Here is a 23,585-nt window from a genome sequence, read left to right as displayed (position 1 = left end):
TTTGCTCATTAAATGGATTTGCCATGGATAATTTAACCTGCTTCTCCCAAATTAATCAATGTGGTTGAAACTTCACTTCCGCTGTTGTAGTGCATCCCTTATCCGAGACAAAAATCTGAAATCTCTGTCCTATTTCATCAATTACACAATAAAAGAAAACAATAAAATACAGCCAATGATGTGATAATTATACTCTCTTCCTTTCCTCTATTCTTTTTCCCTCTCTTGCCTTCTGTTGGGTTTTGATGTTTTGCTTGTTGCCAAATTCCTCCCACAACCCTAAACATTTTTTGCCGGAGTAAATTTAGAATAAGTTTGTAATTTAGTGTTTATTTAATATTGTGAGCTGGGAATGTGTCTATGAGGCTGCTGTATTTAACAATGGCATTGCTCCATATTGGCTGGATTCCGCCACCCTCATTCTTGTCTGCTATTGTCTGTCTCATACATTGTTCTATTGTTTCTTTCCTCAGCCACACACATATGCATAAACAACACACTCACCACACATTTAGTCCCAGCGGAAACAGTCAGATGTTTCTCTTGCCCACATCTGTGATATCTTGTAAACATGAATATTCTTTGTACACCTGACATGCCTTCGCCTCGCTTTCATTCAATCCAGTTTTACTGGTGTACATGATAATTGGAGAATAGTATTGGAAAAGCACTGGTTGTGAACACACATTTTTCAAAAAGAACAGACCTAATGATATGGGGATTTCTGAACTTCCGAGCTCCAAAACTACAAAAAAGATCACAGAAATAATTTTATGACACCTTCTAAAGTCATACAACAGTTCTGTGTAAGCAAAATAATTTAAGTTGTTATTCCCTGAAAATCTCCCCTTCCGCTATTAAAGCCTGACATATTAATTGCACACACAGGAATGTTATTGTTTACTCAGGTGCAGTGCAGTGAACTTTACTATATTAGGAGAAGAGGGGGGAAATTGCTCACAAACGTCATTGCTTCTCTCTTGTTTAAATGCAGCAAACTGAAATGTGAAGTAGTGCACAAGATGTGAGAACTACTGTATAGGGAATTCTCCCCTCCACTTGCAATACCTCTACACATCTCTAGGGGTCGCGCCACACAACTTTGAGAACCACTGATGACTGATAGTTAGTTAGCCTGACTTCGTCATACTCATATTCCCGTCCAAAAAATGTTGTGGGCGGGGTTCGGGCTGGCCCCCAGGCTAATAGTTAGTAGTAGTTTCTTTAACATTCATATTTCACATACTTGTTCTTATTATGTTTAAAATATAAACCTGTTCATTTCTTACCGCCATTACCATTACTGATCAGGATCAAAAATACCCTTACCAAAAAGTAGTATACTTCAAGTTTATTTTATTAAGTATACTTAAGTAAATTTCAAGTATATTTAGACTTTTTGTAAGTATAAGTCAAGTATACTTAAATGTAATTTTAAGTATATTTCTGAGGAGTACATAAAGCCCTTTTCTGAGAAGTACATAAAAAGTAAACTAAAAGCATACTTTCCTATTTTTAGTTTAAAAGAAGTATACTAATAACACACTTGAATAAACTTCTTTTTCGTAAGGGTAGGCCTAATAAGCAGAGTGTGTCTTGGGGGGGTGGGGTATGTGTTTGTATTTTTTAGATTAATTTATTTTTAAAATACAGACACACACATTTAATAATAGTTTGTGTCATTGTTGAGATCTCTTCACAAGGCAAAGTCTCCATTTGTTCTTCTGTTGTTGTCTAGGAGACCCAAGTGAGTTCTTTCCATGCTCTGTCCCCTCCTTGTGGTTTAATCTCTTTGTTCTACCAGAGAATATACGTGAGCACAATTTGTAAGTGTCTGGACTACTTAAAGGCAGAAATTAAGACAATAAATTCTGAACCTAAGCTCAATGTGTTACCTGACCTTTTACACAGCTCCAAAAACACATTTCCTGAAAAGGAACAGAATTCCCCACACCCCATCTCCCACCACAGTAGGGAAAAAAAAACACTGAAAATGACTGAGTTCTTGGAATTCATAGTACACAGTTCAAAATCCGCCCCGATGAAGCCAAAATTGGTGTGCTTCAGATTTTACTAGGCAGATGATCTGTGTTTTCACAAACATTCTCTTCACATACAAAACAAATGGGGGAATTTATGAGGTGGAATTGCTCAGCGACAGAAGCCAGGAAGAACATATTCTGACCAAAATCTGTTGTGTTCTGATGTCTGTATCTGTGAGTCAAAAACTGTATCAGAACAGAGGAAGCAATTCCAGCTCTTCACATCAATTATGTAAGAAGATAACAGTCAGTAAACACTTCCCACAATAAACACTGTTTTCTTCTGATACCTCTTTCAAAAACATGACAATATGTGCAAATGAACTCCTATGTTCATCAAGCTGTCCGAGAGTAACACACCACCGTTTCTACTCATTCTTCTAATTTAAATCCATCCCATCACGTCAGTGTCAATCCCACAGTGAGTAAATATCAACCATGTGATTACTATTCATATGGATGATGTCACATTCTGTACTTAATGAACCAAATAAACCCCAGATTTCAACACAGGAGGCAGAGCGGGAAACGTTCCGGTTCGTGAGCTGCCGAAGAGGTTTGGGGGAGAGGGACATGACCTTAAATATTCCAGCTTGTGAATGCCAAACGTCGTCCAAATTTCCCCACATGAAAATAAAATACTTATAAAACTGTATGTATTTTAACTTTTATAAACTAGACTCATTTACTTATGCTGTAAGTTACTTTTTAAAGGTTTTTTATTTTTAAAGAGAGAATAAATAGTGGTTATTAACATTATTCCGCTAACATTTTAGATTGCACTTAACTTGTACTGAATGTGGAATTTCCCGTTCCGTGTCATCCATACATAAATATCTGTACATCTGTGAAATTTTAAGACACCAAACCCACGCATACCTGTACCATGTGTGCTTCTTTAGATCTGGGTCAACGATTCATTCAAAACATCCTTTAGAAAAACAATCTTCTGGATTCCATTTCTCATGCTTGCATATAATAACACAAACACTCCTATTCAGCAGAGGCAAGTTGAGGGTGGCCCGGACCGCAGGTATAGGCACATGCACTTATAATTATAAATGACAAAGAAGTCTCTTAGCTCTCAGCCAGTAGAACAGGATTAATGAGGAGCTACAGTATGTGATGTATTGCTGATCATGCAGGACTGAAGTCATGCTGTGACTGTGCCCCTTAAGTCTTAACCCTGGTAAGGTAGTCATAATGTGGATACATACGAGGGACCTGCTGATCTATTAACATCATCATAAATAATCTCCATGTGCTTATTGCTGGTAGATGACACATCTGTGGGTTTCGCACATGTGTGGAGGTGTGCAGGAGATGAAGCATGCTGTGATAACTGTATTCAATGTATCATTCAAGATTCTGGGAGTAGTAGATGTCACACAAATGGGTCTTTTATGAAGCATATGAAGTAAAAAAGCTCACTCTGTTTATGAAAAGTCTTCATGAATGAATTTCCAAACAACAAACAAATTATTTTTCCTTTTTGATTTATAGCAGAACAATGCTCATTCAGGAAAACAAAGTGGTTTTTCAGACCGTTGCAGAAATTCCGCTGTTGCGCAACTTACTTCCCGGCAGGGCTTGGCCTCAAAACACACAGGAGGTAAATCCAAGCAAACATTATGTACCTCTCATGTACCCGAGAGAGAGAGAGAGAGAGAGAGAGAGACAGAGTTACAGTTGCTCTGGAATTTCCACACTGGACTTTATCCATTACCAAAACAACCTCTCTCTCTTTTCCCAAATCTAAACCCCCACTGAGCTGTGGGCAGGTCACAGGCACATAAATAAATGTCTCTCACACACACATGCTTATAGACAGACCCATACAGACGAGAAACAGCCTCAGTCCCACACAGAAACGCCAGTGGATAAAAGAGAAATTGCAGAAGATCTAAAGAAGACGATTAAAAGCTGGTTTTGATGATCACACCACATTGCCAGACAGCTTGTGGGGATATGACGATAGTTATTACAGGAGATTCAGAAATTATGTCATAAAATCACACTCTTAGATAGTGATTTCAACAGTCAGGATCTGACTCTACAAGTGGTCTGTGGATTTTTCAGAGACTGGTATACAAATTCCTGGTGCACAATATTTCTCGCATCTTTATTGGTGAGTATTTGTTGATTCCTTCTGAGCAAATTTTATTTAATTTCATTTAAAATAATTTAATATAATTTGCTAATCTTTTAAGGTTTTTTATTTAGGATTATTTAGGTTTTAGTTTTTTGCCTTTAGGTTATGATATGTGTATTTTGCATTATATCAGCCTATGTACTTTTGAAGTAGCAAAATAAACCATAAATTAAACGGCGCACCCAAATGTACTATGTGCAGACCATAATTAAATCTGATTACACCATCATCGCCTGTGGTGGCCCAAAAAGAAAAACAAGCATTTAAATCACTCAAGCAGAAATATAATCATCTACAGCCACAGCACTTGTACCAAATCTGAAATTAAAAGTGTAAAAAGTGTTCTTTTAGTGCACTTTGTAATAGCCATTACTTGTGGGTTTAATTGAACTTTGTTTTCCTTACGGTGTGAGGTGTTGTCTCTTATTTTTTAGAAATGAATTCGGACTCGGTTGCAATGACGGATCTCAGTGAAAAGATGCATAAACCGGAAACAGTGTGCATCTATGGAACAGGTGATTTTGGACGCTCACTGGGGCTCCGTTTGCTCCAGTCGGGATACAGTGTTGTATATGGATCCCGGGACCCTAAAAACTCTCTGTTGCTGCCTAAGGGGTCAAAGGTCATGTCTCATGCAGCAGCAGCTTGTGATGCACATGTGGTATTCATGGCTGTGCAGAGGGAACACTATGGATTTTTGACCTCCCTGGCATCGGGTCTTGAAGGAAAGGTGCTGGTAGATGTCAGCAATAATCTCAAGAGGGGTCTGTACCCAGAATCCAATGCAGAATACCTGAGCAGGCTGGTTCCAGGGGCGACGGTAGTCAAAGCCTTCAACACCATCTCTGCCTGGGCACTGCAGTTTGGAGGACTAGATGCCAACAGACAGGTAAAACACACACACACATAAACACAGTTCAGTCAGGTGGACAGAATATATTTACAGGCAGGTAAAATATTTAAATCGATGTAAACAAGCAAATAAATGTAATATTTTTTCATGCTTCTACAAATTCACAAAAATAAACACATTTTGTTCAGACGAAGCAATCACAGAACTGTAAAATTAGTGAGAGAAAATGATTAAGACAGAAATTCTCATGCATCTCCAATCGACAAATTTTACAAAATGGTGTTAATCGTTTAAGCAACAAGGGACAAAGCACAGAGAAGCTGTTTTGAACAGAGTTGTTTAAAATGTTAAACTGACTGTCTCACAAAACAGCCTTGAATGAAGGTGTTGGTATGAGCTTTTGTCATTATAGTATGAACAAAAAGACAAATCAGACATGATAATTGGCATACCACTGCACTTCATATTGTACTTTTTTACATTTCTACTGTGAGGCAGCTGGATGAGGTAAGAGTCTCCCTCTTAGCGATAGAGTCTCAATAAAGGTACAAAAGCTGTCACTGGGGCAGTACCTTTTTAAAAGGTACATGTTTGTACCTAAAGGGTCCATTTTAGTACCTTAAAGTTACATTTTAGTACTTAAAGTGTACATATTAGAACCTAATAGGAACAAAAGTGTACCTTTTGAAAAGGTACCGCCCCAGTGACAGCTTTTGTACCTTTATTTCTGAGAGTGAGAGTCTTTTCATATTTACATCAGCAGGTGGTGGTTGAGAAACTGGCCAGATGGAATCTGAGCTCTGGCAAACTATTATTATCACTATGTTAGTGCGTATTTTCTTTGACACCTGTTTGTGTGTTTCTTAATAAAAATGTATAGCGACACCCGGCCAAGCAGTCTATTTGTTATTATTTCTCATTTTGATTATAATTTCTTGTTCTTTTTGTCCAAAGGCCAACTGTGACAACATATTGTATTGTTCAGGCTCACACTGCACATTGCTGTGAACTAAATTTAATTCCCAGAGGATATTTCACTGCTGTCTGAAACTATTAAAGAAGCATTTAGTTTCAAAAGGTTGTGTAGGTCAACAGAATGGCAACTTGTTAGAATAAATCAAAAACAATCAAACCACTTGAAAACAATTTGCTGCATGAGTAGTTTTTGTGGTAACACTTTACAATAAGGTTCTCTTTGTTAACATTACTTAATGCATTAGGTACCATAAACTAACAATGAACATTCTGTACCACATTTATAACTACTTAGAATTTATAAATATACAAATTGTTCATTGTTAATTCACAAAACATCAATGTCAATTTAAACGAATCCTAAAAATGTATTCATATTTATTGTAATTAACATTAACCTAGATTAAATGTGCATTACATGCAATATTTTCTGAGTATGATGTAACAAAGTTCCATTACGAAATGTAAAAAAATCAATGTTCAAAACTGGTCCAAAGTTCTGTTGCAGTGCACCTAGTTGTGACTTTAATGTTGATTTCTAAATATAGTCTACTAATACTTATTCTAAATTCATGTTTGTTAACAATAAATTATCTAATATAAATGTATGCAACTAATAACTAAATTAACTGATACTATAACTTGAAATGTAAAAAAAAAAAAAAAAAATGTATTAGTAATCAATACAGAAATTGTTCAATACAGAACAATTAAATGGTGTAAAAGTAATGTTCATTGTTATTTCATGTTAATGTCATTGCATTAACTACTATCAACGTTAATAGCAGTTAGCCTAAATTTTAAATGTAGGTCTACACAAAATATTATGCAACGATGTATCTTAAGTGAATTATTTTATTAATTATAATTAATATATATTAATTTTTTCCACGACACTGTTATTCTTCGTTTGTTTAGGTACTTATCTGTGGAGACCGTGCTGATGCTAAACAGCAAGTGGTGAACATTGCTCAAAGTCTTGGTTTCACTGCACTGGACAGAGGCTCACTCCGAGCAGCTGCTGAGTTAGAAGATCTGCCCTTGCAACTCTTCCCTCTCTGGAGACTTCCTCTCAACATCGCAATTTGTTTAACAGCTTTCATATTCTTCTACGCGCTCACAAGCGATGTTATCTACGAGCGTGTTACCAATGGTAAAGACATCGCTTTTCGCATTATGATCTCGCTGGCCAACAAGACCTTTCCCATCGTCTCTCTGGTGATGCTGTCCCTCTGTTACCTGCCGGGTGCATTGGCTGGATTTCTGCAACTTTATAACGGCACTAAATACCGTCGCTTCCCTGATTGGTTGGATCGCTGGATGTTGTGTAGGAAGCAGCTGGGTCTGTTAGCGCTGGCCTTTGGTTTTCTACATGTTCTCTACACTTTAGTTATACCTATCAGATATTATGTACGCTACAAGAAAAATGTCTTCACTATATCACTGGTAAGCAGAATATTTTTGAGAATACTATTCTAATATGGGCAGTTCGTTTACTACCAAACAGCTCTTCAAAATCAATATGAAGTCAAAATTAACTTTCCAGAAATCAAAACAAACATCTTTCCCTATTTACGTCACAGGACTACATAGGGTATTATTGATATTATTGTGAAAATTGCTTTATTCTTTCCTTTTTTACTTTATTTTTTTTAAAAAAAGTACCCTCATAAATGTTCAAGGTGCAGTAAGAGATTCCTAAGAAATGCTGTTGAAAGTGGATTGGAGCCAGCACCAAAATACTTTGTAGCCAATCACCAGTAAGGGGCGTGTCCACTTATGATGGGGGAGGTGCCTGTGTTGCCTAGCAAGTTTGTGAATTTGGGGGCAGACCTATCAAGATAAGGGTAGCCTACTATCCTTTTAGGTAGGAGAGTGTTTGTTTTGGTGATTTCAAATATCAACAGTGTTTCTCAGAAATCACTTACTGCACCTTAATGCACAAAATTTCTAAAAAATATAATGCTTTAAATTTCAATTCTGGCTGACGTCAGGACGTATATGGAACGCCCACTTTTTAAGATCCAACAAATTCCCAAGTTCATCAAAATAAGTCCCGTCCTAAGTTTTTTTCTTGTTTAAGATCCTGTTTCACTAATAAATATTACTAAAGTAAATTTAGTTGCAAATGCAGTTTGATGACTTTACAACTTTTAGTTTACCACAGGCTACATTAGCTATAAAAAATTGTTTGTTTTTTTTTGCAGGTAAAAGATAATAAAACCTATGAGTTTGACAACACAATGGCCTGGCGTGTTGACTCCTACTATTCCATGGGAATGCTTGGGTTTGGGCTGTTTGTCCTACTAGGAATCACATCCCTTCCATCTGTGAGCAACTCCCTAAACTGGAGGGAGTTCCGTTTTATACAGGTATTACATTGTTAGTCTGTGGAAATGCATAAATTTGAGTGTCACTGAAGATTATTTCACTAATAAGTTTAGAAAGCATAATACAATATGGACAGTGTTGGGGTTTTTTTTGTCCGGACTGAGAGCTGAAGTCAAGTCTCCTTTATTTATTTAGAGCTTTTAACAATACAATTGTGTCAAAGCAGCTTTACAGTATCAAAAAGAGGAAAATGGTGTGTCAGTAGTGTGTACTGAAAACACAGTATTGATCAGAAAAAATCTATCCAGAATGTTTTTAAAATGTCAGTGTTGAATTTTTCACACATTGACAATGATGTTTGATAAAATTGTTTTTCTTCCTTTCTTTTACAGTCCAAACTGGGCTACATCACCCTGCTGCTCTGTACAACTCACACATTTCTGTATGGCTGGAACAAATTTCTGAAACCTTCATCATATAGGTGGTGGATGCCTCCAGCATACATGTTGTCTCTGGTGGTCCCCTGTGTGGTTCTGATTCTAAAGCTAATCCTGATCACTCCATGCGTGGACCGCAGTGTCACCCGTATCCGTCAAGGCTGGGAGAGACAGGGCATGACTTCAGCAAATGGCAGAGACACAAAGACAAGCCATCCACTCATAGCATAGCCATCTTTTAACTGTATGAAAACTGTGTTGGACTTGCCCTGAACTCTTTTGCTGAAAGTGAGCCTTATGGCGTGGTATGACTCGGCTCGGCACGGATCAGTACGGAAGGGCACGGCTCGGCTTGGCTCGGCACGGTTTGCATTTCCACTGCAGTTTAGTATCGCTTTAGAGTAGGTGATATTATTCACATGTCATTATAGTTGTACCGCCTCCACTGCCACGTCTTCTAAAAAAAACTTTTTCATTCCACGTCGCCCCATCAAGCTCTCACTGGATCCGCTCCTCGGCTATCAATGAGAGGAACGTCTGTACTTCCTCAACAGACAATGAGATTTTTGGTTGTTAAAAAGGTGCACTCGCAGTTGTGTTCGATCCTTCGCTGGCTGTGCTGATTCTTCTTCTGCTTTAGTTTTTTGATGCATAACAATTTAAATGTATAGTGCCACCTACAGTACATTGCTGCTGTGCAGTTATGTTAGCTATTATCTTCAAAATGACTTATAAACAGAAAAAAAACAAAAAAAGAGGAGGGGGAGAGAAACAATAAAACAAAACAAAAAAAATAATAATAGTTACAATTCTTCATAAATTTGAAACTATACAAGATTTCCCTACACCAGTTTCCCAGATACAACTGTACCATCTGGCGCTGCGTCTCCAGCTCCTCCAGAACACTTCCCTGGTTTCCTAAAATCCAGATCAGGCTACAGCATCCCTTTTTGATTTTAAATCCTCTCGCTCAACCCTGTACTATAAATGTATTTTATTAGCAGCCTATATCCTACTCTATCTTTATTAAACTCATATCCTAACAAGTACCCTAAATCATTATTTACCTTTCCCTTTTTATTTAAGAATGTTATTAATTCCTTTCTTTCTTCATCATATTTTTTACAGTCGTATATTACATGCTCTATGGTTTCTTTTTCCCCACAGTTCTCGCATAAACCATTCTCATGTACTCCAGACAAAACCGGGGGTCTGAGTGTAACGCAGTTTCGATTCTCTGTATGTATGTACTGTACATGTGGAAGAATTGACAATAAAGCAGACTTGACTTGACTTGACTAAATAGTGATGTATTCAGTCCTGTGTGTCCAAGTCTCATGCTTGTTAAAATGACTTGTTCCCACCTGTTTCTACCACAATTTTTTTTTATTATTAACATTTATATATATATATATATATATATTAAATAAATGTCTCCCCTTATTATCGGAATTCCATATTTCTTGCCAATCCTTTAAAATATTTTCCATAATTATAGTTTTGACTTCACCTTTACTTAAAGGAACATTAACATCTTCTTCTTCCTTTTTTAAAGCATCTTTTGCATCAGCTGTTTCGTTTCCCATTATACCCACATGTGCTGGTACCTAGCAGAAACTGACTAATACAACTTTTCTTTGTATACGCCATTATAATGTCAATATTTCACTTAATAAGTCTTCTCTACATGAATGATGGGTGGACAACGATGTTAACACAGAAGCAGAATCAGAGCATATCACTACTCTGTCTGGTCTTACCTCTTCAGTCCACATCAATCCTATTATGATAGCAACCATTTCAATAGCATATATTGATAGCTTAGATGATACTCTTTTAGTAATTGATACATTCAAGTCCGGGATAAAAACTCTTATTCCTGCAAGCCCTATATTTGGGTCTTTTGATCCATCTGTATAAATATGCGTATAAATATAAGTCTTTGCTGTAAATGTCTATTCACCATATATTTAATATTACCAATTTCCTCCCAATCCCTTTTCTTGTCTAGTATTTCCAATCAATTTTAACTTCAGGAATTAACCAAGCTGGTACCTTGCCCCACACTGGAGACAGACTACATTCTATATTTGCAATCTGATATCTTTCTGCAAGTTGATTAATATTCCATCCAAATCCCTTCCACTTTTCCTCTGTCTATTCCCAACAATTATTTAATACATCTTTAGAAATATGTTCTCCAGCATGACTCTTCACTGATGTCCAATATACCAGGGACAATTTTAATCTGCGTAAACTTAATGGGATTTAATTTGCCTCTACTAATAGTGCATTGACATGAGTTGTTTTAGTTGCTCCTAGACATATCCTGAGTGCTCTGTATTGTATTCTATCTAATCTCCTCTCTTTTCCAGCAACTGATCTCATCTTATTTAAAAATTTCCTGCATTTTTTATCTGTTTCTTCAATATGTTTCTTCCAAGTATACCTTTCATCTAACCATATTCCCAGATTCCCAGATACTTAAAACATGAACTTTTTCTAAAGGAACTTTCCTTTTCCTACTAAAAAACATAAAATATGATTTACTTATTGACATTTTAAAACTCCATTCTATAATCCATTTTTCAACCTTTTTAATAGCTGTTTGCATACTTGCAGTCACTTGAGATACATTTCGACCTCTCTTCCAAATAGCGCCATCATCAGCATATAAAGCACACCCTACACCATATCCTAAGTTGTCAAAAATATCATTAATCATAATATTAAAAAGAATTGGACTGACAACACTCCATTGTGGGATACCATTTTCAGCTTCAAAAGTCGAAGATTGACCTAATCCAACTTGAACTGCAAAGGTTCTTTCAAATAAAAACTGTAACAGCCAATTATACATATAGCCATCTATTCCTTTCCTTGCTGCTTTAATTAACAGTCCTTCTCTCTATATTGTGTCATTCGCCTTTTCTATGTCAAAGTACGCTACTGCCATAATATCTTTCATTTTAAGTGTCTTCTCTATTTCATTACTAATCTTAATTAATGCATCTACTGTTGATTTTTTACTTCTAAATCCTCACTGATATTTACATAATTTGCCCTTTCTTTCTAGTTCAAATGATAATCTTTGGACAATAACTTTCTCCAATAATTAACATAAGTTTTGCTGTGCTGATTTAAATCTAGCTGTTCTTTTGTGTTTGTGTCACAAGTTCAGTGACACAGGTAGTGACGATTCTCTCCGGCCAATCTGTGATCAGCAGAGTTTACACGTCACATTTTGATAATGGTACGATTTACTTGGAACCTCAACCGAAGTGGTACTAAAAAAAGTACAAGGTACCAGGTACTGTACCCAGTTGGAAACCCCCAAAAGTGAACCATACCGAGCCGTACTGTGCCATACCATGCAGTGGAAAAGCGCCATTAGAATTTAGATTTGACTTGAACTCGTGACAAAGACTTGAGAACATGTCTGTTCAAGTGTATGGAAGCCCAGATGAGAGCTAGAGAGAGTTTGACTTCTCAGTACACCTCACTACACTGCTGAGCGGCAGTTTCAAATTACAGTAAACCAACCGTGGGAAATTCTTTGGAGCTGATCCTACAACTTACACTGGTGATTACATCTCACATGATCTCACATTACTCTATAACCTACAAATTTGCATTTCAGGCCTCTTTACACTTGGGACATACTCACAAATGCATATACTGTATATGTTTTGACCATATATTCATAGTGCATCGCAACATAACCAATCCATATCATCTGTGTTCATGTTGGAAATCATCTATACCCTTTAAAGAATACAAGGGCAGAAAATGTGGGGCTTTTATTAGAGCACACTTTTTTGTATTGTGTAAAGCACTTCTCTTTTTTATTACCTGCTTCCTCTGGGCTATTTCCTCTTAAGAGCCTCCCAGTGGGCTTTTCCCTTTAGATATTATCGATCCAAAACTGAGCAGCAACTTACTTCTTGATCTGTTTCTGGGTCTGGGCTTTCCTGTCTGCGGGAAAGCTCATCTTTCTTTCTCTTGTGAAGTATAAAGGAGCTGTCAATCACATCAGCATTCACCTTCACTGGTGGACAGCCCTTTCTGTATAGTGTTTTTTATGAAGAATTGCAAGCTGCAAAAAGTGTAGCTTAGACCAAAATAGCAAGGCTCATTTTGTGACAAATATAACTGAAAATCTGTGGGCGCACCTTTGATTTACACTTGCATTCATTTTCAAAAATCATGATTTATATGCATGGATGTTTCAAAGGACTTAACCATCACTGGCAGGAAATATCATGCTGAAAATAAATTTCAAATAAGATTAAATTTTATCTTTTTAGACAAATTGAGGAATACTTTACTGGTTTTGTTGTTTGCTAGTTTTTATACATTGTATATGTTAGACTTAGTATATTCTCTCTCTCTCTCTCTCTCTCTCTCTCTCTATATATATATATATATATATATATACATTATAAACAATGTTGAACATTATAATTAATAAATAATAGTACATTCAAATGTAAATATATAAAATTAATACAATAAGTAAAGAAATATTTTTAATGTGTGTGGGTGTACACACACACACACACACAAACATATTCACTTAAATTACACTGAATATCTGTATCTATACTCTGACATTTAAAACAGATTCAGAGTTGAATTATTAATGAAATTCTATTATCCATCTTAAATATCAGTTTAATAATTTAAGCTAAATCATTAACCCACCATTAAGGACTTTATCAGATACCTTGGTTATTAACCTAACAGGATAACCATAAATAAATAAGACCAATGACAATTTTGGAGCAGTCCAAATACTTTTAATTATATCTACTGTATGTGGTCCACCCAAGTTACAATTATCTTCTTTTGTAATGCTGTGTTTTGCATCATTTACATAGACATATACTTTGAGACAAAAGAATTATCACTCACATACATGACAGGATCACTAATGAGATGTCAGGACGGAGTTTTAATTAGAGAGATCATAATGCGATATGAGATGTCATTTCTGTTTTTGGCATGAATGACATCAAAGATGAGCAGGTAGAAGAAGAGAGAAGTCAAGCCTATGGCAATGCGTTACACAGGCAGTTCTTCCATCTCAGAGCTGCTCAGAACGAGCTTCTGTCTAAACCAAAACTCAATGTTCATCACTAGTTTGGTCTCCACAGATCAACCTCTGACCATGGTTGAAACTATAAAACTATATAATTTATCATCAAGCACAGTTTGAGTTCACTTAAACTATGTGCTTTCACAGGAAACAATAGTTCTTTTTGAATTATTTAGGCTTGAAGAAAAAAGCAAACGAGTGTCTCTTTGAATGAAACCGTGTGCCTTTTGGGATTGCGATCAAACAATCAGCAACACACACCAAGCACAGTTGTTGTGGCCTCACCACAGACATCTCTCAGGTGATACAAAGTATCACCATAGAGGGGAATGATGAAAGGCTGTTTGGGTTACAACTCAAAAGTGTGTGTCAGAAATTCTGTGAGTGTCTGTGTTTGTCTCTATAGCCTGTGTATATTTCCTCAGAAAATTCAGCTCTTCTCTTGCAGAATGAAACTGGCCCCATTTCATAGACACTTTAAAAGCAACTAGAAAACAGCATCCTTTCTCCTCTTCCCCCCACACACACATCTCTCTATACTGCACACACACATGCCCATGTAACTCCATCACAGTGTAATCTATTCTGGATTCCATGCAGACCTGCCACTGTTTATCTACCTCCCAAATTCTCTTCAAGTCAAGTCAAGTCAAGTCTGCTTTATTGTCAATTTCCACATGTACAGTACATACATACAGAGAATCGAAATTGCGTTACTCTCAGACCCCGGTGCATACAGATAACTTTAACATTTAAAGCCTAAAAAAATAACTAGATCAAATATAAAATGTAGATACAATTATACAATAAGGAAGAATTATATAAAAAAAAAAATTATATAAAAAGACATATAATAAAAATAAAAGTTAAAAATAAAGTTAAAGTTAAATAAAGCAGCGCAAGGTAAATGACAGATATAGTGCAAAATCAATGAAAGTGAACAACAGTGCAGTTAAAAGATTTTTTAGTGCAAAAAAATCACTTATTAAAAATATCTTAAGTCTGATTAAAGTGACAAGTGACAAGTGACCAAGAGCAGTTATTTAACTGACTGATGAGGTAGTTCCATGCCAAATGAGGTAGTGAGCGGTGAGTGAGCAGACCAATGCTGCACAAGTGACTCGTGCATGTCATCATATAATGATGACATGCTCTCAACAGACCTACTGCAAGTCAAAATATTGTCTCTCTGTGTTGCTGAAAAGATGGTAGTTTGCTTTGACAATCATATAAAACCAGCTAGTAATGTAAATCTAAAGTTAGATTTTCTTCTAACTAAGGAAAGTCACAGAACAAAGGCATTATTAGACAATATAGAATTAGTAGCCTCTCAGCAAATTGAATTAAATTGGCAGAAACAGAAAACCATTTTCTTGGCTTAATGATCACAGAACTGGCAGCAAAGATCAGAAATATCTGTAGCACATCAGGTGGGATGACATGATGCTTCCTTCAGTTGCTTTTAATCTCACCAGTATCTCCTGAAGAATGAATAATGACATGCTGCTGATTATGTAATCGACCTTAAATATCTTAAAATATCTTAAAGGAATAGTTCACCTAAAAATTTAAATTTGCTGAAAATGTATTCACCCTCAGGCCATCCAAGATGTAGATGAGTGTGTTTCTTCACTGGAACAGATTTGGAGAAATTTAGCATTAAATACCTGCTCACCAATAGATCCTTTATAATAGGTACAGTTAGAATGAAAGTTGAAACAGCTGATAAAAACATCACAAAAACGCACAAGTAATCCACATAACTCCAGTCTATCAGTTAAAATCTTGTGCAGAAAAAAAGCTGTGTGTTGTAAGAAAAAATAATTCCATTATTAAGGTATTTTAACCTTAACCGTTGCTTCCGAAAAAATACCAGTTAAATCCCATTAAAAAAAAACCTAATCCATAAAAATACTAAATTATAATAATAATACTAAAAATAATTTTATACCTATTATTAACTATGGCTTATAATATCACAGTACGTGCTTGGAAAATGCATTGAGGCATGATTCATTGTGCATTTGTCCACTGACTTGTGTTTATTGAGTCACTGTGTTGATATACGATGATGTAATTTTACCTTTGTGCCTGTTCCAAGTTGCAGGGTAGTCGCTCCCACTCAGGTATGAATCAACCCAGTAAATAAGTCTCAGACTTCTCCATTCATCTAAACATAGATAAACTGTGCATATAAATACAGCAAATATATAATGTGTGCCATTAATATATATAAAAAAACACAGTTAACAATCAATTAATAATCAAATATGCCTCATTCTGTGTAGCCACTAACATTTTTAGCATTATTCTTACTTCTGCTCTTAAGTGAACAGAGAACATAAAGTCTGATATTAATAAGACCCACCAATGACCTAAGAAAAATTTGTGTCCACTGCAGTTCTGACTAGCTTTTACATGTGCACTCAAGACTCAATCTGCAGGGGCATTACATCCTGGCACAGCAGCTGCTCTGCAGAGGGTGTTGAAACAGCTCAAAGGATCATGGGCACACGGCTCTCAGCAATCCAGGACATCTATTCTAAATGCTGTCTCAGGAAAGCTGAATGCATTAAGAAGGACTTCAGTCAGCCAGTGCCAACACTTTTCTGCTTTCTGCCTTCTGGAAAGCGAGTCAGGTCCATCAGATATGCACATCAAAATACAAGGACAGCTTACATTCCAATCCCACGCTGCACGCTGTTACATTGAACACATACACTATGGACCCATCACATGTTCACACTGCAATAGGACTTAATTACTGTCAGTCACTGTACTCATTTTACCTCTTACTCTGTTGCTTTATACTTTTCCTCTTACTGTCTCTTACTATACTGCTGCAAATCAGTCTTGGCAGATCTCTCTAGAAAAATAAGTGATCATCATCATAATGGCAAAGCAGACATATTTTATTGTGTTACAAGGGCCAAGCAAGCTCAAATATTTTGGAAATTAGCCCAAAACAAAATCTTCAGTGTCACATTTTTTTTATTGTGTTATTATGGTTTAGTGATCTAAAATATTTTTCTTATTATTATCAATGTTGAAAACAGATGTGCTACTTAATATTTTCGTGGAAATCATGATTTTCATTCAACATTATTTTTCAGGATTCTTTGATGAATTAAAAGTTCGAAAGAACTGCATTTGTTTGAAATAAAAAGATTTGTAGCTGTAAAAAATTTTTACTGTCACTGTTGATTCATTAAATGCGTCCTTCTGCCATGTCTTGGCAGAAAATTACCACTACCGTTACTGTTTTTCTATGTGTTTTCTCTCTCTCTCTCTTTCTCTCTCTCTCTCTCTGTTTGTGTGTGAACTCCTTTATTTTTTTGTTTGTGTGTGAACTCCTTTATTCAAAAGGAATATTGCACAAACTTGTGCAGTTAATGCATCTTGGGTATAAATTAAGCAACACATTAACTGACCAAGGTTTTTGTTGTTGTTGTTGGTGTTGTTGTTTTTTTTTTCAGTGCAAATTTTCTACATTTTAAAATCAGCAAAGGTTAATGCAGATAATATGTAATGAAAAAATCTAAAGAGTAGCATTTTCTCCAGGAGCCCAGTGTACTTTCACTGTAGAATATAAGTGCATTATGTGGATTGCCCTTTTTATGCTCCTCTAGATGGTTTGCTAAAAGTGGTATAATTTCACTGATCTCCAAAGTCAGACATCCTTTATTATTTGAGGAACAAGCTGGATCCTGCTGTTGTGTAGAATGTCATAAAAATACAAAAAAAGGCAAAAAATAATTATAATACAATATGTACTGAATTATTTCACATTTACTTTGCAGATATGTATCTCTGATGTGTGTATAGAGCCTAAAGACTGACAGCCTTTGAATATAAGGCATAACATCACGTTTGATAGCCTTGCAGAATGGTATAATGCATTTAGTTTCTACAGTACCACATTGCATCATTAGTCCGTGATCTCCCATCAGTTCTGACATTAGACTGATTATACAAACCTGCCCTTTCCATCATTAAATAGCTTCAGAGGTCAATGACTAAACAAGACTGATTATTTCTTTCACAGAAACCACAGTTTACCCCAAACAGACACTTCTGAAAGAACAGAAAGCACAGGAAACATGATTATTATTTATTTATTTATTTATTTTTTGACAGTAAGCACATTTAATCTCAATTAGATAGTTTAATGTAAATTTATCTAAACATTGGTAATGGTGGCATAATTTATGGATTTTTTCTTGTGAACATGTTTCATTGTGCTAAAAAAAAACAGTGGCAAGTGGGAAATATCTTTAGCACTTCTTCAATTCCTGATTCCTTAATATTTTCTAAAATGAATCGGTTTCATCTATCTCAAATTCTAGAATAAAGTTCTTATCATGGCCTTGATCAACATTCAAGTAAATTATGATATTATGTATGATGATGTGCGACATTAGTTTTTGAAGAAAACGTGGATAAGCCTTGTTAGATAGCAGTCAGTTTTGAACAAATTAAATTAAATTGACTGTTTTTAAAGAAAACAAGCTTTCATACTTTGGCACAGTGTTTATGAAATCGGTGTTTCAATCATTCAATCAATACAGTAACACCTTATAAATTCATTTTGGAGGGAAAGTTAAAAAGTCACCAAAGCTTTAATGCAGTGTACTATGTGTTTAAAACATTTGAATGACTTATTAATAGAACAAAAAGTAACCGTAAGGTTACAAAAAAACAATAAATTGAGAATGACATCCAATCATCACCCAGAACAAAACTTTCAAAGCTAGTTTATGTTATTTCCTATTTGACTGACATCAGAATGAGTAACACTTTAGACTACTATTCCATCATTAATGAATAACTACACAGAAACAAATGACTAATACACTATTAACATTCTAGTATTAACTAACAAGAAACTGATTAACTATTTAGTACGTAATAGTGCACAGTTGAAACTGGTAGCTCATCAATATGTTTTCACATATCCTGGAGAACCTCTGTACTGTATACGGGTTCATAATTCCTGTGAATTATGCATAATGTATTAATTCTAAAGTGAAAATGATGGTAACCCACTAGTAATAACTCAAGGAATCTTTCTAAAAGAAATACTAATTACTTGGATCAGTATTCTAAAGTGAAATATTGGCTAATATTAAATAAAATATTCAGTATTAGCAGACGTCATTGTAAGCTTTTGAGATATCAGAGGTTTTAAATAGTAATCACTCAAATGTTACTACATTCATCTGAAGAAATTATTAATTCTTTTCATCAGTATTCTAAAGTGAAGTTCAGAATAACCCACTAGTAATGATTTAAGTGTTACCAAATCTAGCAAAATGAATTACAAACCAGAACCTTACAAATACCTCAGAAGATTCCAATGACTTCAGTAACTACTAGGGAGTTATCATGATTTTCACTTCAGAATACTGATCCAAAAAATTAGTATATCCTTAAGAAGGATGTAGTAACACCAGCTTAATAATTACTATCCAATACTTCACTATAAACCCTCAAAAGTTTACAATGATTTCAGTCGTTAGGCAACTAGAGAATTATCATGTTATTTAATTTAGAACACTGATCCAAATAATTTGTAATTCCTTCTGAAGAATTTGGTAATTCTTGAGTCAGTACTAATGGGTTACCATGACATTCACTTTAGAATTAATTATACATTATGCATTACTCATATTAATTATGAAACCGTGTACAGTAGTTCTTAGCAGTTCTTGGGGAGGTATGAAAAATAGTAGTTACTGATTAGCTAATAGTGAACTACCACATTCGACTATTACTTACTAATTCATTAATCAGAGTTTCTTGTTAGATAGCCTACTAGTAATTACTCATGTGTTCTTGTGTAGTTATTCATTCACAGTATTCTAAAGTGTTGCCGAATGAAATTGTTTGCTATTGCAAAAAAAAAAAAAAAAAAAAAAAAAGCCTACAACAAAGGACTTAACTGAATTTGACTCTATTGTCACAGAGTTGGGCTACTCCAAAGAAAAAAAGGAGGTCTCCACCATTGTCTTGTCCTGATCTAGCTGATTAAATCACAGCCAGAGTGGAGACAGGAGTATTTCCTCTGTTAGAGCGCGCTGCGGCCGGGTCAAGAGCTGTACGCCTCCGCGCGCAGTCACCAGTCACACAGCCTGTCCTGCGAGAGCGCGCGCCAGACAACATCAGAGAGATTTTATCCTCAGCAATCCCGCGTTACCAAGGCAACACGACACCTAACCCTCATTACCGTATCTTCATATTTAATAGAGCCTCTTTTCCGCCTTTTCGCTCGGAAACAAAACTCCCGATGAATTATTAAGCACTCATTTATAATATATAGGAGCAAGTGCGCGAGTCGCTATATGACAGTTTTTCATAGGAGACATCCGGCGGCTTCACCCTATCATTGCTCTGATCGCACTTCTGTAATGGGCCAGAGCCCAGCGCAATTACTGGAGTGGCCCTTTACAAACTCTTACTGAATGTGACCTTTTTATAGTATCAGTTTTGTGCCAAGACAATGTGAAAGAGAGGTTACGAAAGGACAAGTGTGTCTGCTCTATCTATCTATCTATCTATCTATCATCTATGGTTGTATTGTTCTCTTGTTCTTTCATCTATACAGATATAGACAGAACGATAACTAGAACGATAGAACAACTGCTAAAACGATAGATAGATAGATAGATAGATAGATAGATAGATAGATAGATAGATAGATAGATAGATAGATAGATAGATAGATAGATAGATAGATAGATAGATAGATAGATAGATAGATAGATAGATAGATAGATAGATAGATAGATAGATAGATAGATATAAGATTCACATTATCTGTGTATCAAAGCATCTCACAAGCTTGCATGCACCGTTTACAGCCTCCCCAAAAGAGCAGGAGCAGGTATCAAAGCTTTTAACAGCTGTGATGTGGCCACGCAGCTACACACCATCATGTAAATCTAGTTAGCCGGAAAGAGGAAACTCATCTTTTCTCCCCATTTAACCTGCAATCCTTAGAGGTGATATTCACCTCAGATTCTCTCATTTTGGATGTACTACTTTTTACCCTTCAGTTTGATACTACTGTTACATTAGAACATACTGATGAGATCATACAGGCTGTGTCAGATGTATTAAGATGTGTAAGGTCCTACACTGCTTTCCCTTTAGAACAGAGTTTCTTAGATTTCCTGTCAGCCAAACTCATTACGCCTTAAATATTTACTTGATGTACACTTTAATAAAATAGAGTTGTAAATGAAACAGAGATTATTAGTATCTGTTTTATAACATTTCTACTATAAAATGTAATGTTATATTCCAATGTTACTTGCTGTTTCTTTGAAATCATTTGTGAAATTTACTTAAAGTTGTGTCAGTCAAAAAAAAAAATCCCTGAGATTTTAAATTAATATTTTAATAACTTAACAACTAATTTTCATGTTCACGGTCCTCTGGTGTTGGTTAATGGTCATGGGTAAACAATATATCATCATTTTTAGTAAGCGTTTAATTATGATAGTTTCTTTGATTTATTATTAGCATCAATAAACTAAAAAAAAAAAAAAAAAACAGTTTGGGAAATCTTTTAAAGCAAAAAAAAGAAAAGAAAAAAAAGCACTGTTTGCATCTGTGTCGCTGCTGTTAAATAAACAGGTCAGTGTAAGGTCACATGGGTTTTGCTACAAAAGCACAGAGACATTATTAAATGCATTCTCAGGGGACAAAAGGCTCTACCCAAGACAGTCAGTTGTGTTGCCTTGTTATTTTAAAGTAATGCTGTGAATTTTGCTGCGAACAGTTCAGTAATATGTGATTGTGAATATGCTTGCAAACTTCTGTCTGTAAAATGACGTATATTTACAGTAGTTTCTCACTGATCTGTTTCACACTGCACACACTAGCAACACTGCAGCATAAAGCAGTTTTCATTGTGCTTTGATGTTTCTGCAATGTACAGAGCTCTATACAGTGATCATGAGTTACTATATTAAATATCTTTATTAGATGTGCCTGTTGAAATTATTACAAACTTGACAATCTGATTATCAAATATATGTCCAACTGGCAGTTAATCTACCCTGAACAGAACCCAACCCTTAAAATGTAGCTATAAACTGCTTACATTAATTCAGATTTATTGAATAGAATAATAAATTATTTACATGTCATTATTTCAACTTTTCACTAATAAATGAAATAAAAAGGCACTGCTCACACGTATGGTGTACAAGCCTCAGGAGATCAAGAAAACATATTCATCTCACATACATACACCAGCAAACCACTATGTCTGTTGCTTTTTTAGTGCCGACCCCCAGCGTTTGTGAGCCATTTCATCCATTACAACCCGGGGGTCTAGGTAAAGAGCCCTATGATCACACACTGACCTGCAAGTCAGCAAAAGCCTTTCCCTCACTCTCCCTCATGCACACACAGCACAGCACGTGTTGTCCAACTGTCGGTTATTTGAGGTGAAAGTCAAACCCCAGCAGCATGGACTCTCACATCTGTTGCAATCAGAGGGTCCTGCTTTGCATCACTGACAGAATGCTTGCTTATGTAACATGGGAGAGTGATCTGAAAGACTGAAGTATCATACAAACAAGATAGCCTTTTATCAAAGGGGGTCAAAAAAACCATGAACATTTTGCAAGTCAGAAAATTTACCTTTAGGTTTTGGTGACACTGGTGGCACTTTATCTGTTAGCTGAGTAAAAAATCAATTTAAAATGTAAATGAATACCTTACGCATTTAAACAGCCTCTTCTAAACTCTGAAACTGCATTATTTTCAAAATAAGCATTAAAATAGATAACACACCAATGATGTGAAATTAAGGGGCAAATATTCTTCCTAAATTATTTATATTATTAATTACCTACTGGAATAGACAAAATAATAAATACATACATAAAAAAAACAAGCTTTATTACATTTGCACTGGGCAAATAATTTAAAACATGCAAAAAAAAATCATATTTCATAGTCAAGTATTTAATATAATTTATTGAAATACTAGGTTATATAATTTAATTTCTCTTCTTTTTTAAATTCTGAAAGATCAAGGGTCTTGTTATTCACCATATTTTCCGAATGACCCAAAGGCTGATTAGGCATTTTAGCTGGGTTGTACTAGTGAACATTGGCCAGATGGTCAAGAGCCTCTTGAGCCTGTGTGTGTGAAGCAATTTAATAAGGGGAATGACATGTTTTAGATATATTTTAATGAGCAGAGGAAACATGGATCAACTTGGCACTGTCCTTTCCCTTGACAGTTTGTCTTTTCTCTCATGAAAATCAGCATGGAAGCTTTTGCATGTGTGGGTGAGTGTGTGTTCCTAGCAGCTTGTCCAAAGGTTCTCGCTGCCTTCTTTCCAATTTCGTTCAGTGCTCAATATTTTTATTCTTGCAACATGCTTGTATCTATGGCATTTTTTGTAGAAAAGAACTTAGCTGTCCTTCATGTGTGTGTATTTTTTTTTCTGATTACCCTCCCACTGTCATCAGCTCTGGGTTACAGATGTCGCTCAGGCTTTTGGAACATTTTCTCCATGTCTTATCGCCCTCCCACGGTCTCTCTCTTTCATTTGAAGAGCAGGCCTTATCCATTTCAGACATCTTCTTTTCTCAAGGGAAGGACATTGTCCTCTGCCCCATACCTAACCAAACTCATGTCTGTCTCTTATCAGTTACCTTTCTTTCACCCTCGGTT

General features: G+C 35.7%; 1 protein-coding gene across 2 annotated transcripts; it reads left to right on the top strand.

Moving 5' to 3' along the window:
• The first annotated feature begins 3,853 nt into the window (after positions 1-3,853).
• LOC109081073 (metalloreductase STEAP4-like) lies at positions 3,854-10,088 on the top strand. Of its 2 annotated transcripts, none has more exons than XM_042741107.1 (5): positions 3,854-4,170; positions 4,608-5,083; positions 6,941-7,468; positions 8,230-8,394; positions 8,746-10,088. In XM_042741107.1, the coding sequence occupies exons 2-5, from the start codon at positions 4,631-4,633 to the stop codon at positions 9,019-9,021; spliced, it is 1,422 nt and encodes a 473-aa protein (XP_042597041.1). In that variant the 5' UTR covers positions 3,854-4,170; positions 4,608-4,630; the 3' UTR covers positions 9,022-10,088. The 2 variants fall into 2 exon arrangements, with proteins under 2 accessions (XP_042597041.1, XP_042597040.1); XM_042741106.1 differs by having other exon boundaries at positions 3,855-4,170; positions 4,629-5,083.
• Positions 10,089-23,585: the final 13,497 nt, after the last annotated feature.

The sequence above is a fragment of the Cyprinus carpio genome, chromosome B16 (assembly GCF_018340385.1).
Source record: "Cyprinus carpio isolate SPL01 chromosome B16, ASM1834038v1, whole genome shotgun sequence".
In the NCBI taxonomy this organism is placed as follows: Eukaryota; Metazoa; Chordata; class Actinopteri; order Cypriniformes; family Cyprinidae; genus Cyprinus; species Cyprinus carpio.
The sequence above is the reverse complement of the archived record's forward strand: the minus strand, read 5'-3'. Positions and strand labels throughout refer to the sequence as shown.